This window comes from Giraffa tippelskirchi, chromosome 10, assembly GCF_054371585.1.
Source record: "Giraffa tippelskirchi isolate mGirTip1 chromosome 10, T2T-mGirTip1v1.2.pri, whole genome shotgun sequence".
Classification (NCBI taxonomy): Eukaryota; Metazoa; Chordata; class Mammalia; order Artiodactyla; family Giraffidae; genus Giraffa; species Giraffa tippelskirchi.
The window spans coordinates 53,932,652-53,957,541 of record NC_137284.1 but is presented as its reverse complement, the minus strand read 5'-3'; the positions used below and the strand labels follow the sequence as shown (position 1 = coordinate 53,957,541).

The 24,890-nt window shown below is 46.1% G+C and overlaps 1 protein-coding gene across 1 annotated transcript in view; it reads left to right on the top strand.

Annotated features, from left to right (window-relative positions):
• The window catches only part of VWC2 (von Willebrand factor C domain containing 2), a 123,612-nt gene that overhangs the window by 2,700 nt on the left and 96,022 nt on the right, over window positions 1-24,890 (top strand). The window contains exon 2 of the mRNA XM_081537455.1: window positions 21,888-22,017. Within this exon, the coding sequence (XP_081393581.1) occupies window positions 21,888-22,017 (130 nt within the window). The remainder of the gene's footprint in view (window positions 1-21,887; window positions 22,018-24,890) is intronic.

The window sequence follows — 24,890 nt, the reverse complement described above, 5'->3', positions numbered from 1 at the left end:
GAGCTTGGAGGGTTCCAGTCCATAGGGTCGCAAAGAGTCAGACACGACTAAGCATGAGAATGAACAAATGAAAGTGGAATGTGTTTCCCACTCTGGAGATGGGAAATTTTAGCAAGAAAAGGGAGTTTGGAGAGATGATTATCTTGGGAAGAAACAAAATATTAATAGAGCTATTTTTAGAGTATTAAGTGCATCTTTCATCTTCAAGTGACACTTCAGTCTTAACTTTCATCCAATCATTACCAGCTGCTACGATGACACATGCATGAGGGTTGAGCAGCTGCTGCAAAATTTCCACTATATTCCTGCTCCTATGACATGTACAATTGCATAAGGATTTCACTGTATACATCATGCTTGTTCATTTCTGTTAGTATCAGGAACATTTCTAGGTATTTCCCTGATTTAGTTTGGCTTTGTGTAGGTTTCCTTCCAAGACCAAAAGGATGCAGGGCTTTGTCACGGGTGTTGGGAGGTTGAGCTTAGAAGGGTTTAGGGTCAGCTGTGGTGGCTCAGTGGTAAAGAATCCACCTGCAATGCAGGAGACCTGAGTTCAGTCCCTGGGTCAGGAAGATCCCGTGGAGAAGGGAATGGTTACCCACTCTAGTATTCTTGCCTGGAGAATCCCATGAAGAGAGGAGCCTAGCAGGCTACACAGTCCACCACGGGGTTGCAAAAAGTCGGACACAACTGAGCAACTAAGCGCACAGGGTCAGCTGTGCGTCCGTGAGGCTTGTTCCCGTGCCTGCTCTGGGTCTGCTGGGCTTCCAGGAGACCCGCCAGGGCTTGCAGGTTGCATAGTACAGGAAACAGAAAAGGAAAGCATTTTATATCTGAAGCTCTGGGGGCTTCTCTGAAAAAAATGCAGTTCAGTGGAGGTTGTGGTCTCAAGGGTCATGCATGAAACACCCCTGACCGTGGTGAAGTTGGAGGTGAAAGGGAGGCTGGTTCTGGTCCGCTTTCCCTGGGAGGCACACAGGCACTTTGGCAGTCTGTACTCTACTTTCTGAGAGAGAGGAGATTACTGATGGAGACTGGGAGCTTGACAGAACTGATCCTTCTGCCTGTGATGTGCAGGTGGCCCCAGGCAGAACATCACTCCTCCCAGCCCTCCTGTGGGTCTCTGTCCTGGGGGCCTGTCTGCAGTCACTGTGCCAGGTGCACACTGGAGCCAAGTCAACTGAAACCTCAGAGTTTGGAGCAGATAAATGTGTATTTATGGCAGGGCCATGCATCCAATTGTCATATAAGGATGTGAGAGTTGGACCATAAAGAAGGCTGAGTGCCAAAGAACTGAGGCGTTTGAACTGTGGTGTTGGAGAAGACTCTTGAGAGTCCCTTGAACTGCAAGGAGAACCAACCAGTCCATCCTAAAGGAAATCAACCCTGAATATTCATTGGAAAGACTGACACTGAAGCTGAAGCTCCAATACTATGGCCACCTGATGCAAAGAACTGACTCATTAGAAAAGATCTTGATGCTGGGAAAGGTTGAAGGCAGGAGGAGAAGGGGATGACAGAGGATGAGATGGTTAGATGGCATCACCAACTCAATGGACATGAGTTTGAGCAAGCTCCGGGAGACAGTGAAGGACAGGGAAGGCTGGCATGCTACAGCCCATGGGGTCACAAAGATTTAGACATGACTGAGTGACTGAACAACAATAACAACAATGCAAAGAGAACGGGGAGGGAGAGGAGTTTCGGACAAGATTTTATTGGCAAAATTTGAGAGGCAGGCTGCTAGGTGTGTAACCCTCCTCTGATTGGTTGGTAGTGAGGTCACAGGGCGGTGCTCCAGGGATTTTGTGCTCAGCGTGAAGTTGCCATTGTCCAGGAGGGTGGGTGCCTTAGTTACTGCAAAAGAATTCAAAGATATATATCAGAGGTCTGTGTCCATGCCCCAGGAGGAACTAGGACCCTCCTCCATCTGCATTACTGTTTCTTTTTGCATTCCTCATGCCCCTAATTATTGATGTTTGAATCTGCCCTTTGGAACTCAGGGAAGGTCTTGGAGGCTGAAATCTTTGTCCTACAAAAGAGAAATAGAAAGCACAGAAGGGTTTTTGTACTAGGGAGGGCCCCACAGAGTCCTGCTCACTTTCACTCTCTGCAGTGTTCTCTGTACTTCAGTCTGTCTCTTCCCTTCTCTCCAGGCTCTTTACCCCTTTAAAACCCTCATTCCTTCCAGCCTAGTTGATCTTGGGCAGATGTCAGATGAAGACTTCACTCTTCAATGAAATACCATTGAGCTGCTAATAATACTTAGAGTAATACCCTCATCCCTCCAGGGGGGTTTGCAATTTCATTTGTATACCCAGATAAAAACATAGTTACTGCTAGAATGTCTTCCATTGCCTCTCAAATTATACCTAGCACCCTGTTCTTACACCAACAAGTCTCCAACTTTGAGTAAGGAAGCCTGTCTCTTGGTTTATATTTTTTATACATGAACACTGCTCCATTTGCTTAACAAAATGCCACAGATGCTGTGGCTTCAACAGTAGAAGTTTATTGTTTTACAGCCTTGAAGGCTGGAAGTCCAAGATCAAGGTGTGGGTAGGGCTGGCTTCTCCTGAGGCCTCTCTCCTGGGCGTGTAGATGGCTATCTTCCTGTGCCCTCACGTGGTCATCCCTCTGTGTGTATCTTGTCCTGATCTCCTCTTCCTATAAGGACACCACTCATCCTGGATTAGGGCCCTTCTCATATGACCTTATTTCACCTTGACTGCCTCTGTCAAGACCTTGTCTCTAAGTACAGTCACATTCTGAGCTCTTGGGTTTAGGATTTCAACATCTGAATCTGGGAGGGGACCCAGTCCAGCTTATAACATCAGGTGTTAGTGATCAGAGTTGACCTCATAGGCTTGGGTCCAGGGAGGTGTAAAGAGTATGGTGGGACAAGGATGCATCAGCAAGAGTGATTGGAAGAACTAATTCATAGAAAAGGCACAGAGGGACGCATCGCACACAAAATGCCTGATAAACATAAATAAAACATAATGAAGCTGCCCACTCATATCCCGGTGATTCGGTGTCTGTTCCATTCTGAGCACCGTTTTAGGAATTATCATGCTACTTAAGTCAGTGGGTGCTTGTGTCATGTGAGGGCCTCACTTTTAAATTTGCCCCTGAGAAGTTCCATGCAGACCAGCAGCAAGTCAAATTTGAACTTCTTTCATTAAAAATGATTCCATTTTGAGCAACAGAAGAACTTGTTCACCTCATGGGAATCCTGATTTCTAGGGGACTGTGAGGACAGAATTGGGGTGTGAAAGCTTGTTTCCCTGTTTCATAGAATCTCATGGAATGTGTGACTCCCCTAGATAAGGCCACTTAGGAGAACTGAACTTTTACTTTCCTTTTGTTGGAATGACATCAGTTCTGTGTGTTCACACCGGTTATTATAGCAGATCAGGAGCTCTGATTGGCAATTGTATAAGCCTTTGAAGAAAAGAGAAAATGAATTATTAATACGTGCTCCTTGCTAGGCTGTCTTTCAAAGCACGGGGAAAGTTGGACAGGAAATAAGTGAATGAGGGAGTCACGGGTAAGATGATTGGGGACCACTGAGTTATATGCCTTTACAGGGGCCTCAGCATCTGACTTGTTACAAAATCTCCTTTCTAGGAGTTTATTAATGGAAAAACAACCTACAAGAAATTTGGAATCAAAAGCACCATCTCAACAGATCTGTAATGCAATCATGAGAAAGTGCCAAGAAGGAAAAAGACACAATTCTCCATGTTTTTCAATCTAATAGGATTTATATTCTTTCCACTGATGCTACCTAAATCAAAATAATACCATTATTGTTTTCCTTTGCAAAGGAAAGTGAACTGAGTTGTGTAAATGGACATTCTTTTCTGGAAGTCAGTTTCATGTGTGTGCTGTTGCTACCACTGAGTTTGGTTTGGTTCCTAGTAAGATTTGATGAATTCCGGACCTCTTAGTTTCTGCCTTTCTGTCTAAAGCCATTTAAGTGGTAACAATTTTATTTTTAAATCAAGGAGAGTCCATATGGTTTCTCTAGACCTTTCGGATGTGTCCCTAACTCAGGTGGGAGAAATTTAATGTGAATGACTGCTTTTTTTTACCTGTTCCACATAGTACTTTATATGGACATATGAAATAAGTGCTATAAAAGTTCCTGCAGGACAGTTGTTCGTATCCAAAATTTCCTAAAAACTCTGGTCCATAAGATGTTCAATCTATGCCAAAATGTCCTTGATATTTGCATGATCACTTGGTCCAGTCCAAACCTTTCAAAAGATATTTGCTCCATGCCAAGAGGTCCTTGAAGCAACATGCATGGACCTAGAGATTATCACACTAAGTGAAGGTCAGACAGAGAAATACAAATATCATATGATATTCATATCATTTATATGTGGAATCCCCAAAATAATGATACAAATGAGTGTGGGGGGAGGGGGACAGGATTTGAGTCGTGGTCTGTTGGACATTTACTTCCAGCCCTGCCTCCTTATCTTCCTGATCCCAGGGGATGGAGGGGCATTTTGTGCGTGGCTGGGAGAATTTCTGGTACCTGGAGAAGGAAAGGCTTATGCTGGCCTGGTAAACACTGAATGAATTTGGTTGTGTTTATGTGGATGTATGTTATGTTGCACTTATAGGCGACAAAGCCATAGGGAACAAAAGGAGCATCTGTGGGCTTCAAAGTATGAAATCTTGAGTTATAAGGAGAACATGAGCTCTGAGCCCCAGGAGCTCCCTGAGGGCAAGGAGGAAGGTTCCAGTGGGTTCCAGATCTTGACCAGTGGGTAGGACCTGAAAGATCATCAGGCCAGGGGGGACAGACTGATGGCCTGACAACCAGCCCTGGCCCAGGGAGGTGCTCTGCTTGGCTCGCAGAACATCAGCTATTTGTGTTGCTGGAGCAGACATTTAACAAGTGAGAGGTTCATACGATACTTCAATTGCCAGCTTTTCATGAGAACAGGGGGAGTCCCAGATGGTAGCCATCTGCCAGGGCCAAGCTGCTCCTTGAGAAGGGCATTGGCTCCCCAGGAGACCATCTCCCCCCTTGGCCTGACTTTCCTATGGTCCTGCAGTCATGTGGCTTTGTGATGCTCTCTGTTCACAAGTGAAGAAGTGTCACCATATAAAACCCGTAACTTCTTCAAGATCAAACAAGCCAGCCTGCATCAGAGGAGGCTCAGGGACCCTAGCCACCCTCTCCAGCTTTGTCCTTCAGTTGGCATGGATAGCCAGTTTCTAGAACTTCAAGGATAGAGCCCTTAAAGTCACTGTGAGCCCTTGTTTTATCCCCAAGGATGATACTCGTGCATGCTCAGTCGCTCAGTCATAACCAACTCTTTGTGACCCCATACTCTTTGCAACCCCATGGACTGCAGCCTGCCAGGCTCCTCTGTCCATGCAATTTTCCAGGAAAGAATACTGCAGTTGGTTACCATTTCCTCCTCCAGGGGATCTTCTGAACCCAGGGATTGAACCCTTGTCTTCTGCATTGGCAGGCAGATTCTTTACCACTGCACCAACTGGAAAGTCCAGGCAACAGAGCCTCCTTATTAGCTGGTAGGAAACTGTAGAGAGGATCCTGCTTGTCTCTCATGTTACAGGAAGGAGGTGAGAGATGTGAGAACCCACAGAGCTCTGTACAAATAGCAGAGCAAAAGCCTGCCGCTCGTGCGGCCTGGGGTGTGAGCATCTCAGGAGTGGTCCTGCCTCCAGTGAGGAAGATGGCCCATGAAGAAGGCCCTCATTGTTACGAGGTGACTCTAGGGGGCTGTGTGTTCCCCTAAATAGTTCCTTCTCAGATCCAATACATCCCAACAGAAAATTCGTTCTTGCATTTATTTATTCAAAAATAGTTTTTTGAATAAATCTTTGCAGGCATTGGCCTAGATCCCGGCGATACAGTGACAAACTGCCAGATCCTTCCGGTCAAGGAGCAGGGACCTTGTAGAGAGAGATGTGCCCAGAGGTTGGTCATGGGGCAAGGGGTGTCTGCCAGGTAGGTGGGTGGAGGCCCCTCATTCAGACCCCACGGCTGTTGATGGTTTGTCTTTAAATGGCAGAGGAATCCTACGACTGATTTCTAGGGGAAAGACCAAGCCTGTTTCACATAGAACAGTTGTGAGCTTGAGTAAAGGATCCAGTTTTCCACTCAAGTCTGCAGCCCCTGTAGCCACCCTTCACGGCATGGTTCTGACTACGTAGCCGGAAATCCTTCTTGCTGCTTATCTGTTCCAAGGCTGAGATCCTGCCAGCTGGATTTCACTTCTCTTTCTATTTCTGCCGGGCACTGGGGTGCGGCCAGGACACAGAGTGCCTTTCGAATGGATGCAGAAAGCGATGATGTCAGGCATCTGCCTATGGCCCTGCGTGTTCTCAGGGAGGCCCTAGGCCCATGGAAAAACAGAGCGATGGAAAATTAAGGCTCTGTGCATTTCCGATCGTGGCAGAAGTGATTTGGCCTGAGAATATGGAAGACTCATAGCCTGAAAACCTACGATTTTACAAAAGTCATGAAATCTTGGATCTCATACAGTAAAACACATCTTAAAAGCACAGCAGAAATGGCAAAAAGACACACACACACTCACAGAGAAATTAGTCCCTGGAGGTGGATATCTGAATCCAGGGAGGAAAGTCAGCCAGAGGGGTGGCTGGCTTCAGGAGTGGCTGGCTGAGGGCCATCACTGATGCCTGGGACCTGGACGCTTGGTACTTATGGCCAGGCTGGGGCACGTGGCAAGTCCAGGACCACAGGTGGAGAGAATTAGATCAGGATGTGTCTCATAAAAGCAGGCTCCCCAGAAGAGTTTGTCCTGCAGGAGGGCAGTGCAGACACAGCCCCTGGATGGCCTCAGGGTGGGCAGAGCTGGGCCTCACTGTCAGCAGTTGCATGTGCCCTCCTGTGGATGGGGAGCTCATGGCCATGCTTCCCTGAGTGCTCTGGATAATCCACGTGGAATATTTTCATTTAAAGGGGCCCCAGACTGGCAGTGCCCACAGGTGTCAGGCAGAGGCAAACACCCTCTGGCCTCAGAGATTCCCCGCGAATACAGTTCCAAGGAATATGATGTCAAAATAACAATAACACATAAGGAGAAAGAGCAGCTGAGACAAAAGCAGTCAGATCAGACTCAGATGTCAGGATATAAATGAGAATTATTTTTTTATGCCTAGAGAAATAAATGTGGGAATAAAATGGATGGGTAAACAATATCACTATATCCAAAGTACTCATCAGCTTTGGGAAGGAATCAGATAGAACCTCTATAAAGGAAGGCTACAGTCATTAGAACTGATCTTCAAGGGGAGAGTTTGGCAGGATGATAGATGCAGATTCTGAGATAATGTAGTGAACCTGGGGGTAGACTTGAAGAAGTGACCCAGAATAAAACACAGGTGCACAGATGGAATGTAGGAAAGACACGCTTGGGTGCACGGAGGATTGAGAGAGAAGGTAACATACATGCAGTTAGAATTTTGAAAGAGCTAGCAGAGAATGTGAGAAAAGGAAGAGATAGTGCTGGAGACTTTCTCATTGAAAGACTCCTATTTCCTGATTCAGAAATCCCAATAAATCTAAAGAAAGATATATGCATGTGTATATGTTTATACACACACTTATATATTAAGTGTACATAATATTATACGAGCTTCACCAAAGAATTGATGCTTTGGAACTGTGGTGCTGGAGAAGGTTCTTGAGAGTCTCTTGGACAGCAAGGATATCAAACCAATGGATCAAAAGGAAATCAACCCTGAATATTCATTGGAAGGACTGATACTGAAGCTAAAACTCCAATACTTTGGCCAACAGATGCAAAGAGCTAACTCATTGAAAAATACCCTGATCCTGGGAAAGATTGAAGGCAGTAGGAAAAGGGGACAACAGAGGATGCGATGGTTGGATGGCATCACCAATTCAATGGATATGAGTTTGAGCAAGCTCTGGGAAATAGCAATGGACAGGGAAGCCTGGGGTGCTGCAGTCCGTGGGATCACAAAGAGTCAGACACTACTGAGCAACTGAACAACAAAAACTGGTGGCTCAGATGGTAAAGAATCCACCTGCAATGCAGGAGACGTGGGTGTGATCTCTGGGTTGGGAGGATCCCCTGGAGAAGGGAATGTCTACCCACTCCAGTATTCTTGCCTGGAGAATTCCATGGACAGAGGAGCCTGGTGGGCTATAGTCCATGAGGTCGCAAAGAGTCAGACACAACTGAGCAACTAACACTCACACACATACATAATATATTTAAGCATATATATATACATATACACATACACATGTATAAAACCACAGCTAGTGATGCCACTTCTTAGTGACATGGCCCTTCTGCTCTTGAGGCAGCTCAGAAATAAATAGTAACACACACTCTACCAGACAGGTTGGACCTTCTGTCTTGTGTCTTTGCTTTCGTTGACATGGTACAGTCGTTTACATTTCCCTGGTGCAACTTTAAAAATTTCCTGGGGACTTCCCTGGTGATCCAGTGGTTAATAATTCACTTTTCAACTCAGGGAGTGCCAGTTTGATTCCTGGTTGGGGAGCTAAGATTGCACATGCCTTGTGGCCCCAAAACCAAAACATAAACAGCAGCAATGTTTTAACAAATTCAAAAAAGACTTTAATAATGGTCCATGTCACAAAATCTTTAAAAAAAATGTTATTTGCATTTTACTTTTAAATTCTCTGAGTTTCTTTTTCCCCAAATCTATCTCGATAGTTTTGATTCAAAAGCCTCGAAAAAATAAAGTCATTTCAACAAGCCAGGACTCATATCTATTCATTCCTGTTAACATGTCAGGAGCCATAGTTTTAAGCCTGGTCATACTCTTGAATTGTTGACAGTTATGTTCTGGGGACACAGGGCCCCAAGCCAGTGGACGCTGTTGTAGGGGCACCTCTGTCCCCCCAGGTCCCAGTGCAGGGAAGCCAGGGGGCCAGGATGCTGGCAGTCCATTCCCACAGGGAACAGGGCCGCCCGCAGCACCTTTGCCTCCACCGGCCAGTAGTTCAGTCATGTCACACTTGCAGAAATGTCAGGGTCTGGGAGGCAGAAAGAGAAAGAATTCTGACAAGCCTGCTGCCTTTGCCTGGGCCTGTGAGGAGCAGGGGATGCCAGTGACCTGAGGGATAAACTGTGCTGTGATGTCAACCATTCGGCTCAGGTCACCTCCCGCTGGCAATAGAGTTCCCCTCAGGCTTCCTGTGCCCTCCAGGGAGCCAAGGAGGTAAGCTCATCTTGCTCCGGGGTAACAGTGAGGGGCCCCCGAAACAACTGAATGGTCGGCCTTCAGGGACGTGTCTGAGCTCAAAGAGGGTCCCTTTCTTGTGAGTGAGCCCCATGGTGTTTTAAACCTCCGTGGAAAGGGACCTCATTAACTGGAGAAACTGTGGGCTGGCCTGCTGTAACTGCAGGATGCTGTGGAAGAGGCTGAGCTTCGAGGGGAAGTGCAGGGGCCAAAGGTGCGGGCTGAGGATGCCTGTGCTCCAGGCTCAGCCCGTGCTCCAGCACTTGCTGGGTGACTGACAGCTGAGGCAGGCTGCAGGCAGCCAGGCTGCAACCTCAGATGTGTCCACGTGTGCACTTTCTAGTTGGTGATTGTGACCCTTGTTCCCTCCAGCTCCACTGAGTCAGCTCGCCTCCGGAGGTCTTCATCTCTCCCCATTTAGCGTTTAAGCGTTATTACTTCCATCTCAAGTGAAGAATGCTGAAAGAAAGCAGCATGGTTTTGTTTGCTTCTGTTATGTGTACATGTATGTGTGTTAGGAAGAGATACACATATGGGTTTCAATGTATTAAGTGCTTTCTCCATTTGCCAGAGTCCCCACCACTTCCTATTATCACCAGTTCACTGCCTCATTTCTGAACTTGTATCCCCAAGGAAACCAATCCTCTCATCACATCTCACACCCACCTTTTAAAAGCCTGCTCTTGGAAGACACTTAGGTTTTGTCATTTGTATATTAAAGGAAGACTGTGCATGCTCAGTTGCCTCAGTCATGTCCAACTGTTTGTGACCCCATGGACTGTAGCCCACCAGGCTCCTCTGTCCATGAGATTTTTCCTGGCAAGAATACCAGAGTGGGTTGCCATTTCTTTCTCCAGGAGATCTTCCTGACCCAGGGATCAAGCCAATGTCTCTTGCGTCTCATGCATTGTAGGCAGATTCTTTACCACTGAGCCACCAGGGAAGCCCATTCATTTTATTGCTTCTTTCTCCTAAGGATTACTTATCTTTAACCTTTATGTTGGAGAAGGCAATGGCACCCCACTCCAGTACTCTTGCCTGGAAAATCCCATGGACGGAGGAGCCTGATAGGCTGCAGTCCATGGGGTCGCTAAGAGTTGGACACGACTGAGCGACTTCACTTTCCCTTTTCCCCTTCATGCACTGGAGAAGGAAATGGCAACCCACTCCAGTGTTCTTGCCTGGAGAATCCCAGGGATGGCAGAGCCTGGTGGGCTGCCGTCTATCGGGTCACACAGAGTCAGATACGACTGAAGCAACTTAGCAGCAGCAGCAGCAGCAACCTTTATGCTAATTCTAAAACAAAAGAGTTTAGATCCTCTCATTATTTAAAAGCAGTTGGGCTTTTCAAATTTTTTGGCTGTACCACTCAACTTGTGGGCTCTTTGTTCCTCGACCAGGGACTGAACCTGGGCCCTGGCAGTGGACGCATTGAGTCGTAACCACTGGACAACGAGGAGTTCCCAGAAGGAGTTTAGCTTTAACAGAACTGCTGCCCTAGCTTTTTCCCCCATGTGGCCTGAGTGGGTGATCATGCCCAGGTGACCTCATGTCCCTTCTATTAAGGTCTTAATTTTAGAAATCTGTGAATAGGTAAAGTATTAAAGCTGCCCCATCAAAGTCTCACCATCCCCCATTATCCCAAGTGGGAGGAGAGAGGCCCTCCCTACTGGGAGTGGGGTCCAGGCTGGGGCTCTGAGCCTGGCTGCAGGTGGCCCTGGGTCACTCCAGACCCTGTTGGTCCCACCTCCTCTCTGCCAGCTTTGTTTGCAGCAAGCCAAGAGCTGGGGGCCAGGGCTGGGTCCACATGGACACATACCTCTCTCCACTGCAGAAATGGGGGTGCGAGTGGTGTCTTAGCTGGGGCTGCCAGAGGGAAATACACAAAACTGGGTGCCTGAAACAACAGAAATTGGCTTCTCCTGTTTCTGGAGACTTGAAGTCCAAGATTGAGGTGCCTGCAGGGTCTGATTCTGCTTGCTCTGTCTTGTACACGGCCACCTTCTCACCATGTCCTCACATGTAGAGAGAGGGCCTTCCTCCTCTAACAGGAGGATACTAACCCCACCCTGAGGGCCTCAACATCATGAACTCGGTCTCGTCTTACCCTTATGACCTCCCACAGGCTCTACCTCCAGAGACCATCACGCTGTGGGTGAAAGCTTCGCCATATAAATTTTAACCATATGTATTTACAAATATTCAGCCCTTAACAGGAGGCCAGCAGGTTTTTTGCTGCATCTTATTTGACTGTGTGATCTGTCAGATCGGGACCCTTCCAGGACATTCACCAGGCTTGGATCTTCATCTCAGAAGAAGCAGTCTTCATTCTCATCCCAACTATTTGACTGCTTGCCACCAGGTGAAATACACCATGTAAACACTGTCCACATTTTCCTCCTTGTAAGTGAGTTCCTGCATGATCCAAATTTATCCGAAGGAATTATTCACAAGAAGTTTTGAAAGATGTTAGGCAGAGGGTCCTGTTTCAAGCTAAACTATAAAGAAGAAAAAATCAGTCTTTGGTGCCTGAGAAGAAAGCAGGGCCTTGTCGGGTTGTCAGACTGTTGTTCTGTTCATCTGCTCTGTGTGTGTGTGGTGGGTGAAGTTGTGTTCTTCCTGAGACTGGAAACTGACAGCTCCTGGGGACAGTTCTTAATTAAGTCCCTTTGAGTGCAAATCCATTCTCTGACAGCCGGGGAAAGACAAAAAGAACAAAACAAAACAAAAAATCTCTAAAGGCAGAGGAAGCAGCTGCTTGCTGTAACTACGAGGCCATTAGCTACCATGGTGGCTGGAAGCTGGCTGTGGATCAGGTTCATTTCATTTCAGAGCTGCTGTCCTTGTGGTAGGGAGAGGACAGAGAGCCTTATAGGGAGTGGGCCCCCCCATACTGGCCCTGATGGATAGGGGTGGAGCTCAGATAGCGCTTGGAGTCTGGAAGATGCAGGCTGCTGGTTGGTGCCTCCATGTCCCAGGCAGGACTCTGCTGGGGCTTAGTGAGGCCTTCCTCTAATTTAAGACAGTTTCGGGTGTGGAACCTGTAGTAAGGTTGGGGAAGGATTTAGTCCAAAGTGATTGCTGAAAAGAAAGCTGGGACCTGCATAACATCTTTCAGACTTCTTTCTGGGAGTCAGGAGATAGTGGTCAGAGTAGGAAGAATGGTCCAGGACATACTCATGAAGATGGTACCTGAATGACCCAGTGCCCTGACCAGACTCTCAGTTCCAGCCGCTGCCCTGACTTGCTAAGCAGGTTTCTTGGCAGTTCATCAGCCCTGCGGGTGTGTGTTCACTCCATACAAAAGCAGGGTTGAAAAGCGTTGCTCCTGCCTTTTCCTCCAGCTCCAAAATAACCCAGCTCCCAGTCATCAGAAGCTGATGAGACCTGTGGTCTAAGTAGAAGGGACTTTTCGATTCCCCTTAAGTGCATCCTGCTCACAAGTGTGACTCTGGGCACTTTTGGAAAGACACTTAGCAGCTAGAAAGGACACTCTCGCCATCTGGTGACAAAAGTGTGACAGTGGCTTTGGGAGGATGCTGTCATCCAGGGCCAAGCCTAGACTGCTTTTAGGGAAGGGCAACTTTAGCTCCTGCCTCGTTTCTTTCTCTCTTTCTCTCTTTTTTTTTAGTTTCGATAACATTTACTTTTATCACATTAAATTTTTTCTTAAAATAACTTTACCCTATGAAAATATAACATCAGAAAAGTAAAGAATGGTTATTAAAGAAGTTACTATCCATTCGGGGGGGGGGGGGGAGAAAAGATAATATGTGAACAGAGGAATTCTCTTTTTTTAAGAAAATTTTCTGATTTCAAAACTTTAATTTAGATTGTTGTTTTGCAGATTAAAACAAAATGAAATGAGAAAGTGATAGAATATCTCAAACTTGAAAACATTTACTTTAGTTTTTCTTTTAAAACTATTGAAAAACTTCTCCTGAAAAAAAAAAAGTTAAAATTTGTACATATCTCTGCATGGCAACTTGTTCCTTAATTGAAGATTATCAGAAAAATTAAACAAACAAAGTCATAGTATATCCCTGGATTGGGAAGATCCCCTGGAGCAGGCAATGGCAACCCACTCCAGTATCCTTGCTTGGGAAATCCCATGGACAGATGACTCTGACGGTCTACAGTCCATGGGGTCACAAAAGAGTCAGACACGACTGAATGACTAATATATAAATAAAACTCAGACGCACCAACACTGAGTTCTTGTTCTTTAGTTTTAGAACAATTCTTTTAGTTCTGCTGATGGTAGGAAATGTTTGTTCTCACCAGGTTAGATTTCTGAATCTCTTTAGGGTAGGTTCTTGGCCCCAGGAGGGAACTGAGGAGCAATGAGACATCCTCCTTGCCTACGTGGTGCCCCTTCTCTGCCTTCCACCTTTTCTGCAGCTGACTTACCCACATTCCAGTCTATACTCGTTCCTCTCCCTCCAACCCCTAGTGACAGCTTTGCCTTTAGGAGTTGTAATATGCGTATGGATGTGAGAGTTGGATGGTGAAGAAAGCTGAGCGCCGAAGAATTGATGCTTTTGAACTGTGGTGTTGGAGAAGACTCTTGAGAGTCCCTTGGACTGCAAGGAGATCCAATCAATCTATCCTAAAAGAGATCAATCCTGGGTGTTCATTGGAATGTCTGATGTTGAAGCTGAAACTCCAATACTTTGGGCACCTCATGCAAAGGGTGGACTCATTGGAAAAGACCCTAACGCTGGGTAGGATTGGGGGCAGGAGGAGAAGGGGACGACAGAGGATGAGATGGTTGGATGGCATCACTGACTCGATGGACATGGGTTTGGGTAGACTCCGGGAGTTGGTGATGGACAGAGAGGCCTGGCGTGCTGCAGTTCATGGGGTCGCAAAGAGTCGGACACGACTGAGCGACTGAACTGAACTGAACTGAATATGCGTACAGCTCAGTTGGCATCTGCCATTTTCTGCTTTTCTGTTAGTGTCTCAGTTCCCCAGCCAGACTGGGCACTGAGGTGAATGACTTAGGCAAGTCTTTGTATGGCTCTGTGAGATACAGGATTCTATTAGGTAGGGAGCCTATGGGATTGGCCAGTGGAGGTTGGAGGATTTGGTGGTAGGTCCTGGGCAGCCTTTTCCTGTCTTTCTGTCCCAGGACCCATACCTGCATAATCCCCAGTCTGCAGGGTGTGTGTGTCCACATCTGGTAACCTCTATATTTGGACTTGAAGTTGGTCCATTGGGTAAGTAAGAGAGTATGTTTGTTGTTGTTCGGTTGCTAAGTTGTGTCTGAGTCTGCAGCCCTCCAGACTCCTCTGTCCTTCACTATCTCCCAGAGTCTGCTCAAATTCATATGCATTGCGTCAGTGATGCTATCTAACCGTCTTATCCTCTGCCACCCTCTTCTCTTACCTTCGATCTTTCCCAGCATCGGGGTCTTTTCCAATGAGTCGGCTCTCAGCATCACGTAGCCAAAATATTGTAGCTTCAGCATCAGTCCTTCCAATGAATATTCAGGGTTGATTTCCTTGAGGACTGACTGGTTTGATGTCCATGCAGTCCAAGGGACTCTCTAGAGTCTTCTCCTGCATCACAATTTGAAAGTATCAATTCTTCAGCATTCAGCCTTTTTTATGGTCCAACTCTCACATCCATATATGACTACTGGAAAAACCCTAGCTTTGACTATACGGACCTTTGTCAGCAAAGTGATGTCTCTGCTTTTGAATATGCTGTCTAGGTTTGTCATAGATTCCCTTCCAAAAAGCAAGCATCTTTTAATTTCATGGCTGCAGTCACTGTCTGCAGTGATTTTGGAGCCGAGGAAAATAGTCTGTCACTGTTTCCACTTTTCCCCCTTCTATTTGCCATGCAGTGATGGGACTGGATGCCATGACCTTACTTTTTGGAATGTTGAATTTCAAGCCAGCTTTTTCACTCTCTCTTTCATCATCATCAAGAAGCTCTTTAGTTCTTCTTCACTTTCTACCAATTAGAGTGGTATCATCTGCATATCTGAAATTGTTGGTATTTCTACCAACAGTCTTGGTTCCAGCTTGTCAGTGTACGCGTCCTCAGCTATTCCATATAAGTTTTAGCTATTTATAGGAAACCGTGACACACCAAGTAGAACAGTTAGGAGAGATGTAACAGGCAGAGCATGGTGGGACACCTGCTTCCCATGTGCAGGACTGCATTGCTCCAGAATCTCCAGGATTTGCTTACTGATGTCAGGCTGTGGGTTTAGGGGCCTAATTTCCGTACATCCCTCTATGCACTGTTGGATCCTTTCTGTAAGTCTCCATTTTTGTGTTTATATCATTCTAACGTGTGTATCTTCTCTTCTGTTTGTGGATTAAGCATGTAATCCAAATCTTGATCCCTCATAATAGAAGGATCTGTCTTCCCTTTGCCTTGTGTGTGGGCATCTAATCAATCCTCCAGCAGCTCCTTACCAGGTGGTGACCAGCCCTTTCTGAAGCAAAGATGTAGATTTCATTTTTTTCTGTTTCTCATGTGCTGTGCAAGTTAAGTTCAGCTCTTGTGTTTTTCCAACTGTTTTTTCCTTGACCCAGCCAATATTTATTGAACCTGTGCAGCATTTTGCACCAGCTCAGTTGCTATAACTATTCCAATGTGACAGGGACTCAGCGCTGGCTCTTGAGTTGTGCTGAACCTAGTTAGCAGCTGACCACAGGCTGGGAGTAGGACTGTACTCTCAGCCAGTGTGCCTGCAGAAATTCAAGGGGTCCTGGGGCTTACAGATATTTGAAGAAAGGAGAGGATGGAGGATCAGGAAAGGGGAAGGGAGAGGGAAGCCCCAGATTTCAGTGTTTCTCTTTGTTTTCATGTTAATCTTACTTCGCAGGATCCAACAGTAAAAGGGTTAGAAAAATAAAGAGGATCTCTCTGCTGATGGATGAAATAAAGAGAAGAGTTTATTTCAGGTTGAATGATTTTAGTTGAGAAAGGTCTGGGCTGACATCTCTTCATGCATAAATTAATCCCATCTATGAAAATGTTACAATTTCTTGGGACATTTTACTAGGATTTTCATGGTCTCTCATTTGTCTGTTCTGGCAGATGCATCTGCCTTCAGCATGGAATTAGTGGGGTTTAATGGCTTCCATGCCAGCAACCCCAGGACAAAGTTCCGGATTGGAAATATAATGCCGGTTGTTAGTCAGAGAGCAGAATTCAGGTGACACAAGGCATCTTTGACTTCTCACCTGGGCCACCAGCCTTTTCTGGTAGCGCAGGACAGAAAGATGTGTAGAAACTGGATTTAAGAAAAGTATATTGGCATTCCCAGGTAGGTGCACATTCTGCCGGATGGTGAGGAGAAGGTACTTGTGTAGGCGGGATGAAGCAGCAGGAAGTATCTGGAAATTAATTTCTTTTTTGTGTGCCCGAGTTTTCATTGCAGCTTTATGGGTAACAGCCCCAAACTAGAAACAACCCAAATGTCCATAAGCAAGTAAATGGATACACAAACTGTAGCATGTCTATCCAATGGAATATGATCAAAAAGGAATGGTATGCCACAGCACAGATACATCTCAAGGTCACAATGCTGAGTAAAAGAAGTGAAAAAAAAAAAGAATACATGTTGTACAAAATAAGTTGCTGCCTTGAGAGTAGAAAGATGTTTAGGACACAGACAAGAGTGGGATTCAAATTCAGCCTTTGAACACAATAGTTTTGTGCTGTGTTTCAGAGCCTGGTCCTTCTCACAGTTATAATGATTATAACCATGGTTATGAAATGACACAAGGCAAAGCTCCTTACAGACAGAGATCTAACTGCACCTGAATTCATGAATGTGAAATATATGGGATAAAATACAACTGCTAATTGATGACTAGTACAGAAGTTCTTCCCAAATCACTACGCACTTATATAGATCATTTATGTATGAGGTGATTGATATAAGCAGTATCCATCATGAAGGCCTCATTTTACATTTAAGAATCATTTCATGTGTAAATTATATTGCTTGTTCCTACTTAATTGTTTAGAAATAAACTCAGTATTTAATTTACAGTCTTACTGCCTATGCACATGTGATACGGATATGTACATCATTACTGAGCATTCTAAGATTCTAACTATGAAAACACTTTAGTCACTGTCAAGTTAATATCTTTCTTTCATCTGTTCATAGATGCTTCATTGAAAACATATTCCGACAAGTCTGTTCTTCATGGTTTTGCTTCAGGTTGAAAGTGAAAGTGTTAGTTGCTCAGTAGTATCCAACTCTTTGCAACCCCATGGACTATAGCCCGTGAGGCTCCTCTGTCCATGGGATTCTCCAGGCAAGGATACTGGAGTGGGTTGCCACTTCCTTCTCCAGGGGATCTTCCTGACCCAGAGATAGAACCGCGGTCTCCTGCATTGCAGGCAGATTCTTTACCATCTGAGCCACCAGGGAAGCCCTTCAGATGAGATCCACTTTGAAGTTGTTCTTAAGTCACAGTCACTGGGGTGACTCTGAAAGCAGAGGAGGCCTGTGAGACAGAGCAGCCCTCAGCATCCAGACTTGGATCTGAGGCCGGTCAATTACTGGCCCCTCGCCGGCCTTCCTAGCCATCACCCCCTCCCAGCCATGACCCATGTTCCCACCTTTCTAGAAGTAGCGCACAGTAGGGGCTCATCATCTGGCCTCAGGACTGGGGTAAATGAATGAATGACCTAGAGCTTATCTGTACTCTCGGTCTGAAAAATCATATTCTTCTCCTTCAACACAACAGTTGACTACTCCAGTCCATGGTGGGTTCCTTGAGAGTAGACTCCTCTTCCTCAAATGACCAAGTGTTCTTCCAGCCTCTGCATCTAATTTCTATCTGTACAAAACTTGGATTTGTAACTGGAAGACTGCAGAGGGTGATATTTCAGTCATTGGATGTGTTATACACAGTGTAGGTAGCTATTGCTAACAGGAGAGACTGCGGAAATGTCCCTTAGAAGCTTACATTGCTGCTCACAGATTCAGGAACCCACTAGGCATCCTCACCTTCAATCTGCACTGAAGGACGGAGAACATGGGCTGGCAGCTGGAAGCTGAGGGTCCTTTGGCTCGGGCAGTGCTCAGACCGGGTGCCTGGAGTCAGAGCAGCCGTGTGGAATCCGATCAGGCCATGGGCAGGCTGACTTCCCACCAGGGTCCTAGAAGCCAGTCTGCTGCCCCCACCTGCTACCATTGGCCAAGGGAGTTTTCAGCCACACACGTGGTTGGGGAAGGCAGAGCAGGGCTGAAGTCTGGAAGGGACACCCTTGTGATCTTGAATGTAAGCCTAAACTCCGATTTTTGAGAAGTAAACAAACGTCCACATAGTTGAACCAGGATTTCCAAATATTTAGTGATAGTAAAACCTACAATCCAATCTTTGATCAAGTTGCAAACCTTTTTTAAAAAAACTTATTTATTAGTTTAAGTTACTTAATTTACTCATTAATTAATTTGGCTGTGCCAAGTAGGCATGGGATCTTCTATCTTTGTTGTGGCTTGCCGTATGTGGGATCTAGTTCCCTGACCAGAGATTGAACTCGGGGCCTTCTGCACTGAGAGTGCAGAGTCTTAACCACTGGACTGTTGCAGCAGTTCGAGCATGGGTTGGAAAATAATTTCCAGACACAGAATATTTCATAAGGGAGTGAGTTTATTAAGAACAAAGAGCAGAGATAATGTGGGCACTGTGAGCACAGCAGGCAGACTTCCTGAAAGACCAGGGAGAGTCAACAGTTTTCGTAGGTTAGTAGCTGGTTTTTATAGCCTCTAAACAAAGAAAATTCCTGCTGGAAGGTTGGCACTAGGTGATCGGTTAGGGCAGTGTAGGGTGGTGTGTGTGCGTGCTAAGTCACTTCAGTTGTGTCCAACTTTTTGCGACCCTATGAACTGTAGTCCTCTAGGCTCCTCTGTCCATGGGGATTCTACAGGCAAGAATACTGGAGTGGGTTGCCATGCCCTCCTCCAGGGGATCTTCCTGACCCAGGGATCAAACCCACATCTCTTATGTCTCCTGGATTGGCAGATGGATGTTTTACCACTGGCACCACCTGTTGGGCATCTTTGCCTAATTCAGAGTGACCTAGTCTGTTAGTGAAGATCACGGGGCTTTTGACAACAGTTACAAAGGGAGTCAGTCAGCTTCAAAGGTGACTTTGGTTCTGGGCTCTGCTTCTGTGGCCTTAGTAAAAGTCTTCACACCTGTGGCCTTGAGGCAGGACTCAACACAGACAACCAGGGAAGTCCCAAGTTGCAGTCCTTAAAGAAAATAGCAGTCCAAGCTGCTTGTGTGATTTGAGTATGGCTCTGTGGTGGGGCAGGGCTATGTCTCAGGCCCAGAGCAGGAAGAAGACTGGTTTTCAGGAGGGGCTACTTAGGACCTGTGACGAAGCTTTCTGGCTTGAAGCTGCACCTTTGTTGTTCTCCTGAAGCCCTGTCCTGGGGACAGGACAGGAGGCCCTTCTCTCCTTTCAAATTCCCAAACCCAAATGGGGCTTTTTCCTGCTTGCTGCATGACAGCCAGGGTGTGGTGTGGTGCCTGGCTGTTGCCCATTTTTTGGCCATGCCATGAGGCATGCAGGATCTTAGTTGACCAACCAGGGATTGAACTTGTGCCCCTGCTTTGGGAGCATGGAGTCTTCACCACTGGACCACCAGGGAGGTCCCTGTGCCCGTTTCTTGATGACAGACTGCAGTGACTCCCGGCCCACTTGCTCCTCCCTAAGTCTCCAGCCCTCCCAGTGTGACTATCCTCACTTCAGGGAAGTGACTCCTCTCAGTCTAACCTACACACTCTGCGTTTTATGCCTCCCATCTGGAGCCTCTGACGTGTAGTGAGCTGTAGCCCTTGCAACTCAGGATCTCTGCTTTTTAAAATTCCAAAATTCTTTTCATATCCTGCTCACTGAGTAAACCCACCCTGGACACGAGGATGCTACAGGCTGAACGGGGAACTGGTAGGAGACAGAAGGACAGGAGGGGAGCAGCGGAGCCATGCTTGTTATGGTAGCAAGAGAACCTTCTCGTGCCGGCACTGCTTCTCAAACACGTGCCTTTACATTGCTGTCAGATTGATTTTAACTTCTACGGTTGTAATGCAAACCAGTCAAGATTTTGTCCTGGGCAACTCTAAAGTTTTTTTTCAGTGTTTTATTTCTCTTATTTTCTAAGTGTGAACACACACACACACACCCCTCACTCCTGACTCAGCCACATGGTGGTCTAGTGCCTGAAAAACATGCCTTTAAGGACAAGTAGAGCTTTTGCTTCATGGAGTAACCAGGCCACTCAGTGGAGATGTCAGTTCATTCAGTGGGGAGTTCAGTTTGCGGTATTTGCACTGTTCAGTCCGAGGGAGCAGCCATGAGAGTCATTTGTGTGGCACTGGTTGTACTACTGGCAAAAGTGAAGCAGGGCCTCCCTGTCCAGAAAACTCAGTTTGACAATCCTCCCCCACTCTGCACTGTCCTTTAAAGCATGTACCCCATATCATAGTGTCTGATTGCTGGGTCTGCATGTCCTGTTTCACTTTGTCATGGGTCTAACCCAAAGGAAAAATCACTCCACTGTTGGTTTCCAGGAAAATAAATATCCCCACCATGACCTGTCTGAGTAGTAACTCAGGGGGATTTGTTGGCAATGTCCAGCCTTGCCAGGAATGGCCATAATGCTTGATTGTGTGCTAAGTCGCTTCAGTCGTGTCCGATTCTGTGCGACCACATGGATCATAGCCCCCCAGGCTCCTCTGTCCATGGGATTCCCAGGCAAGCATACTGGAGTGGGTTGCCATGCCCTCCTCCAGGGGATCTTCCCAGCCCAGGGATCGAACCCATGTCTCTTACATCTCCTACTTTGGCAGGCAGGTTCTTTACCACTAGTGCCACGTGGGAAGCTCCTTGTTATGCTTGATTGGAGAGATCCAAAAAGGTAGCACTGGGGCCAGTGGCTGGCAAAGTCAGCGAGGCCAGTTGGAGCCAGGATGTGAAGGATGTGGTGACACTGGGTGATGGAAGCAATGGCCCATGAGTGGCCTTGGACTCTGGAGCCGAAGCCCTGCCTCTGATGAAAGGTCTGCACCACCTGTGGCCAGTTGCCTGACACCTGAGTCTCAGTTTCCTTGCCAGAAACAAGGGCCATCATTGGAGTAGGTGTGGTTACTGCTTCCCTGAGAGATAAAAGAGTCATGTTGGGACAGCCCCTGGCCAGGTGCCCAGCTCTGAGAAGCCCTAGGTTTCTCCTTCCCTCACCCCTACCCTTCCTGTCCTACTCTGCTGTCTTCATTGGGCAGAGATGATAAGAGTGGGCCTTGAAAGCCGGCTGGCCCTGGGCAGGGCTATGCAGGACCTACAGGATGCCTGGGTGGGCAAGAATTCAGTACAACGTGCTGTGTAATTTTTAGAGAAACCAAAATCTTTCTTTCACAGAAAGCGTGTAAAGAAGCTCACTATGTGGGTTAATAAAAATACAGAGGCTCCCCGGTGTGGAGCTGGGAGGGAGAGAGCAACCTCGGGGTCCCCGTCAGGTCGGTGTACTCACGCCCAGGGGCGCCTTCTCAACCTCTGTCCCTGTCCTCTTGGGCCGGGTAAGTGTGTGAAGCTTCAGCCGAGGATGGAGACGCTACCCCTTACCGTGGCCTGTGTTCCAGGTGTCGCCGTGCGAGCGGTGCCGCTGCGAGGCCAGCGGGGAAGTGCTGTGCGCAGTGTCTGCCTGTCCACAGACCGAGTGCGTGGACCCAGTGTACGAGCCTGACCAGTGCTGCCCCATCTGCAAAAACGGTAGGTGCATGCGCGGTTGGCCCTGCGCGCTGCGATGATGCACGGGTTCCCGAGCGCTTTCCGTGGATGCAGGGAGAAACGCACGATGGGATGCAGGGCAGGATAAAGAACAGGATACAGGATGGGACGCTTGTGAGTTTCGATATTTGCATCCATGCCCTAGCACGCGAGTCCTTGCCCTCTGGGCCCCGGGGAACCCACGGGAGCTGGGTTCCAGTAAGGCATGCCGTCTTATCGGTATCAGTCCCATGTTTTAAAGGCGTTAAGTTCTTTGGAGGAAAATTCAATTTCCACTCTCGGGGTGAGTCGCTTACTTTAATTTAACTTTGTTTGTTCTTGCAAAGCAGTTTCTCTCTTTCCGCCACAAATCAAACATGCCAGTTGGGCTCATTTACTTTTCATTACTAAGTGAATTAAACATGGAACATCGTTGAATATTTTTCGTAAGCAAATTCGGCAGGAAGAGAAAGAAGCCTCTCTTCTTCCTTGTGAGAGGCCAGGGGAGATCAGAAGCCTCCTGTGCTTTGTGAAAGAGAAATGGCTGGATGGCCTTGGTTAGCCAGGGAGAGTGTCTCCTCTTGTAAGATGGAAACTGCTTTGTACCTGAGCTCTGAGCCTGTCCGGGTACCACTTACGAGGGTGTTGATGAGAGTGGGTTCTTCAGGAGGGTGGGGTGAAGACCTGTGACCCAGGTGGGTGGGTGGATGAAGCACTTGGAAGAGAGTTGACTCTGGTAATGCAAGCACATCTTCAGGTACAGGAGGGTCCTGCCTTGGGAGGGGGTTGGGCCGCCTCTGTGTGGCCCCAAGGCCATGACGCAAGGATGAGGCCAGAGCAGGGTGTCTCAGAAAGATGAAAGCAACTGCCCCACTGCCAGAGTGTTTCAAAGAAGAAATGAGCTTACTTGTGAGGTTACCAGATTGTCAGCTGTGGAGTTGCTGGACATCAAGCCAGGAGATGTGGGCCTTGTCAGTGGCAGATGTTTACCCGGGCCTGTTATTAGTGTCTGAGGCAATTCTGAGATTCTGCCATCATGCCCATCAAAGTTGTATGGCTGTGAGGTGCCACAGATACCTCCAGGTACACACAGACATCCAGATGTCACCACGAGAGATTTTTAGACTCTTGAAATAAGTCAATAGGAGAGGAAGTGAAGTTTCTGTGGAAGCAGGATGGTGGCAGCATCTCAGTGGGCTGTGGAAAGAAGTGAGCATGGAGAAGGAGAGCTGGTATCCATGTTAGATTTGGGACCAGGACCTTTGAGGTCCAGGCTGCAGTACCCTGTGCTTGGTGGCATGATTCCGCCTTTCCCCAAGTCAACAGTATTTAGTGAATAGCTTCAATACAAGTGGCTCAAATAGTTGGCGTCCTAAGTATCCAAGATACTGTGTCTCACTTGTCAGTTATGATAAAAAACAAAGTTTTGGCCTTATACAGTCAGGGAGTCCTCATCTCAATGTTTACAAAAGATAGGAAAACACGACTTGCATCCTTGAGGATTTTTTCAACCACCAAACTTTATAAAAATTTCAAACCTAAAGAATATTGATAAATAGCACAAGGAACAAAGATATACCCTTCACTATATATACCCATTGTCCACATTTTCCTGTTTAATTTGCTTTATGTCTTTTGATCTCTATCTTTGTCCCCATCTCTGTATATAACTCAATATTATCAATATATTTACTTAGTTGTTCTTTTCCATAAAACTCGCGGATATCTTCTGTTTATACCACAATCAGCATGAAACCTACTGGGCAAAGTTCACAAATTTTTTTGCATTCTTTTTTGCCCTTAAGATATATCCCAGTTAGGGTATAGAGTTAGAAATTATTTGAATTACTTCTTTATCTTGTGTGGATATGTTGAAATCTTATGAAGATTTAAAGTCACTTATTTCTGTTTGGTTCAGTTTTTATTATTAAGATATAATTTTATTTTTTGGATAAGCAAACAATGTTCAAAAGTAAAATCTGTATAAATAAGGTCTAGTCAGAGACTCACGAAATGTTTTATTATCGTACTGATGGTTTGACGGGAGAGGAGATGGTTGCTCTGAAGTCAAACTTCTAAATGCTCTGCCTCTAACCTTGAGAGACAGCATAAGATGAAATAAGGCAGGATTTGGTGAGTATTAACTTAGAGATTCTTAGAAGGAGGATGAATATGTTTTTTAAAAGCTAAATTAAGAAGGATTAATACAAAAGGATTTGTATTGAAAGATTTGATCCAATTCTATCAAAACAACAACTTTTTATTTTCAGAAATGGACCCAGAAATAAATTTAAATGTGTCTAATTATGCAAGTTCTCTTTAAGTTTTGTTCTAACATATTCACTAGACATAATCTGGCTTTCATCTGTCTCTAGGTGTAGGGTATTTTGACCTTGACAGGGCAGATGGTGCTTGAAATTCTTAGTGAAAATTTTGCTTGAAAATGAGAACAGTTTCTCCCAGAAATGAAAGTCCTGTAATAGCTGGTTGAGATTAGTGAATAATTTATGGTGGTCTGTCCCTATAGCTGCACACACAAATCAGTGTCTTCATAACAAAAAGTTATACATCTGATAGATTACAGATTACAGGACATCAGAAGTGATGCCTTATATAAAATTAAATGCTTGGATAGACTTTGCTTGGGTTTTAACTCCTGATCTTGGGAAATCAGTCTTCACTTTCACACTCTAATGTTTTAACCTGTGGCATTAACTAACTCCTTCTCCCAACAGAAGGGTAATAACAGTTCAGTTGCAAGCTGCCAAAATCACTTGCATCAAAAGTGCAGAAGTTTGAAATCAAGAATGCCCAGAATATAAATAAATGATTTACAAATCACATATGACTTAAAATATTCACTTTGTTGACTTGTA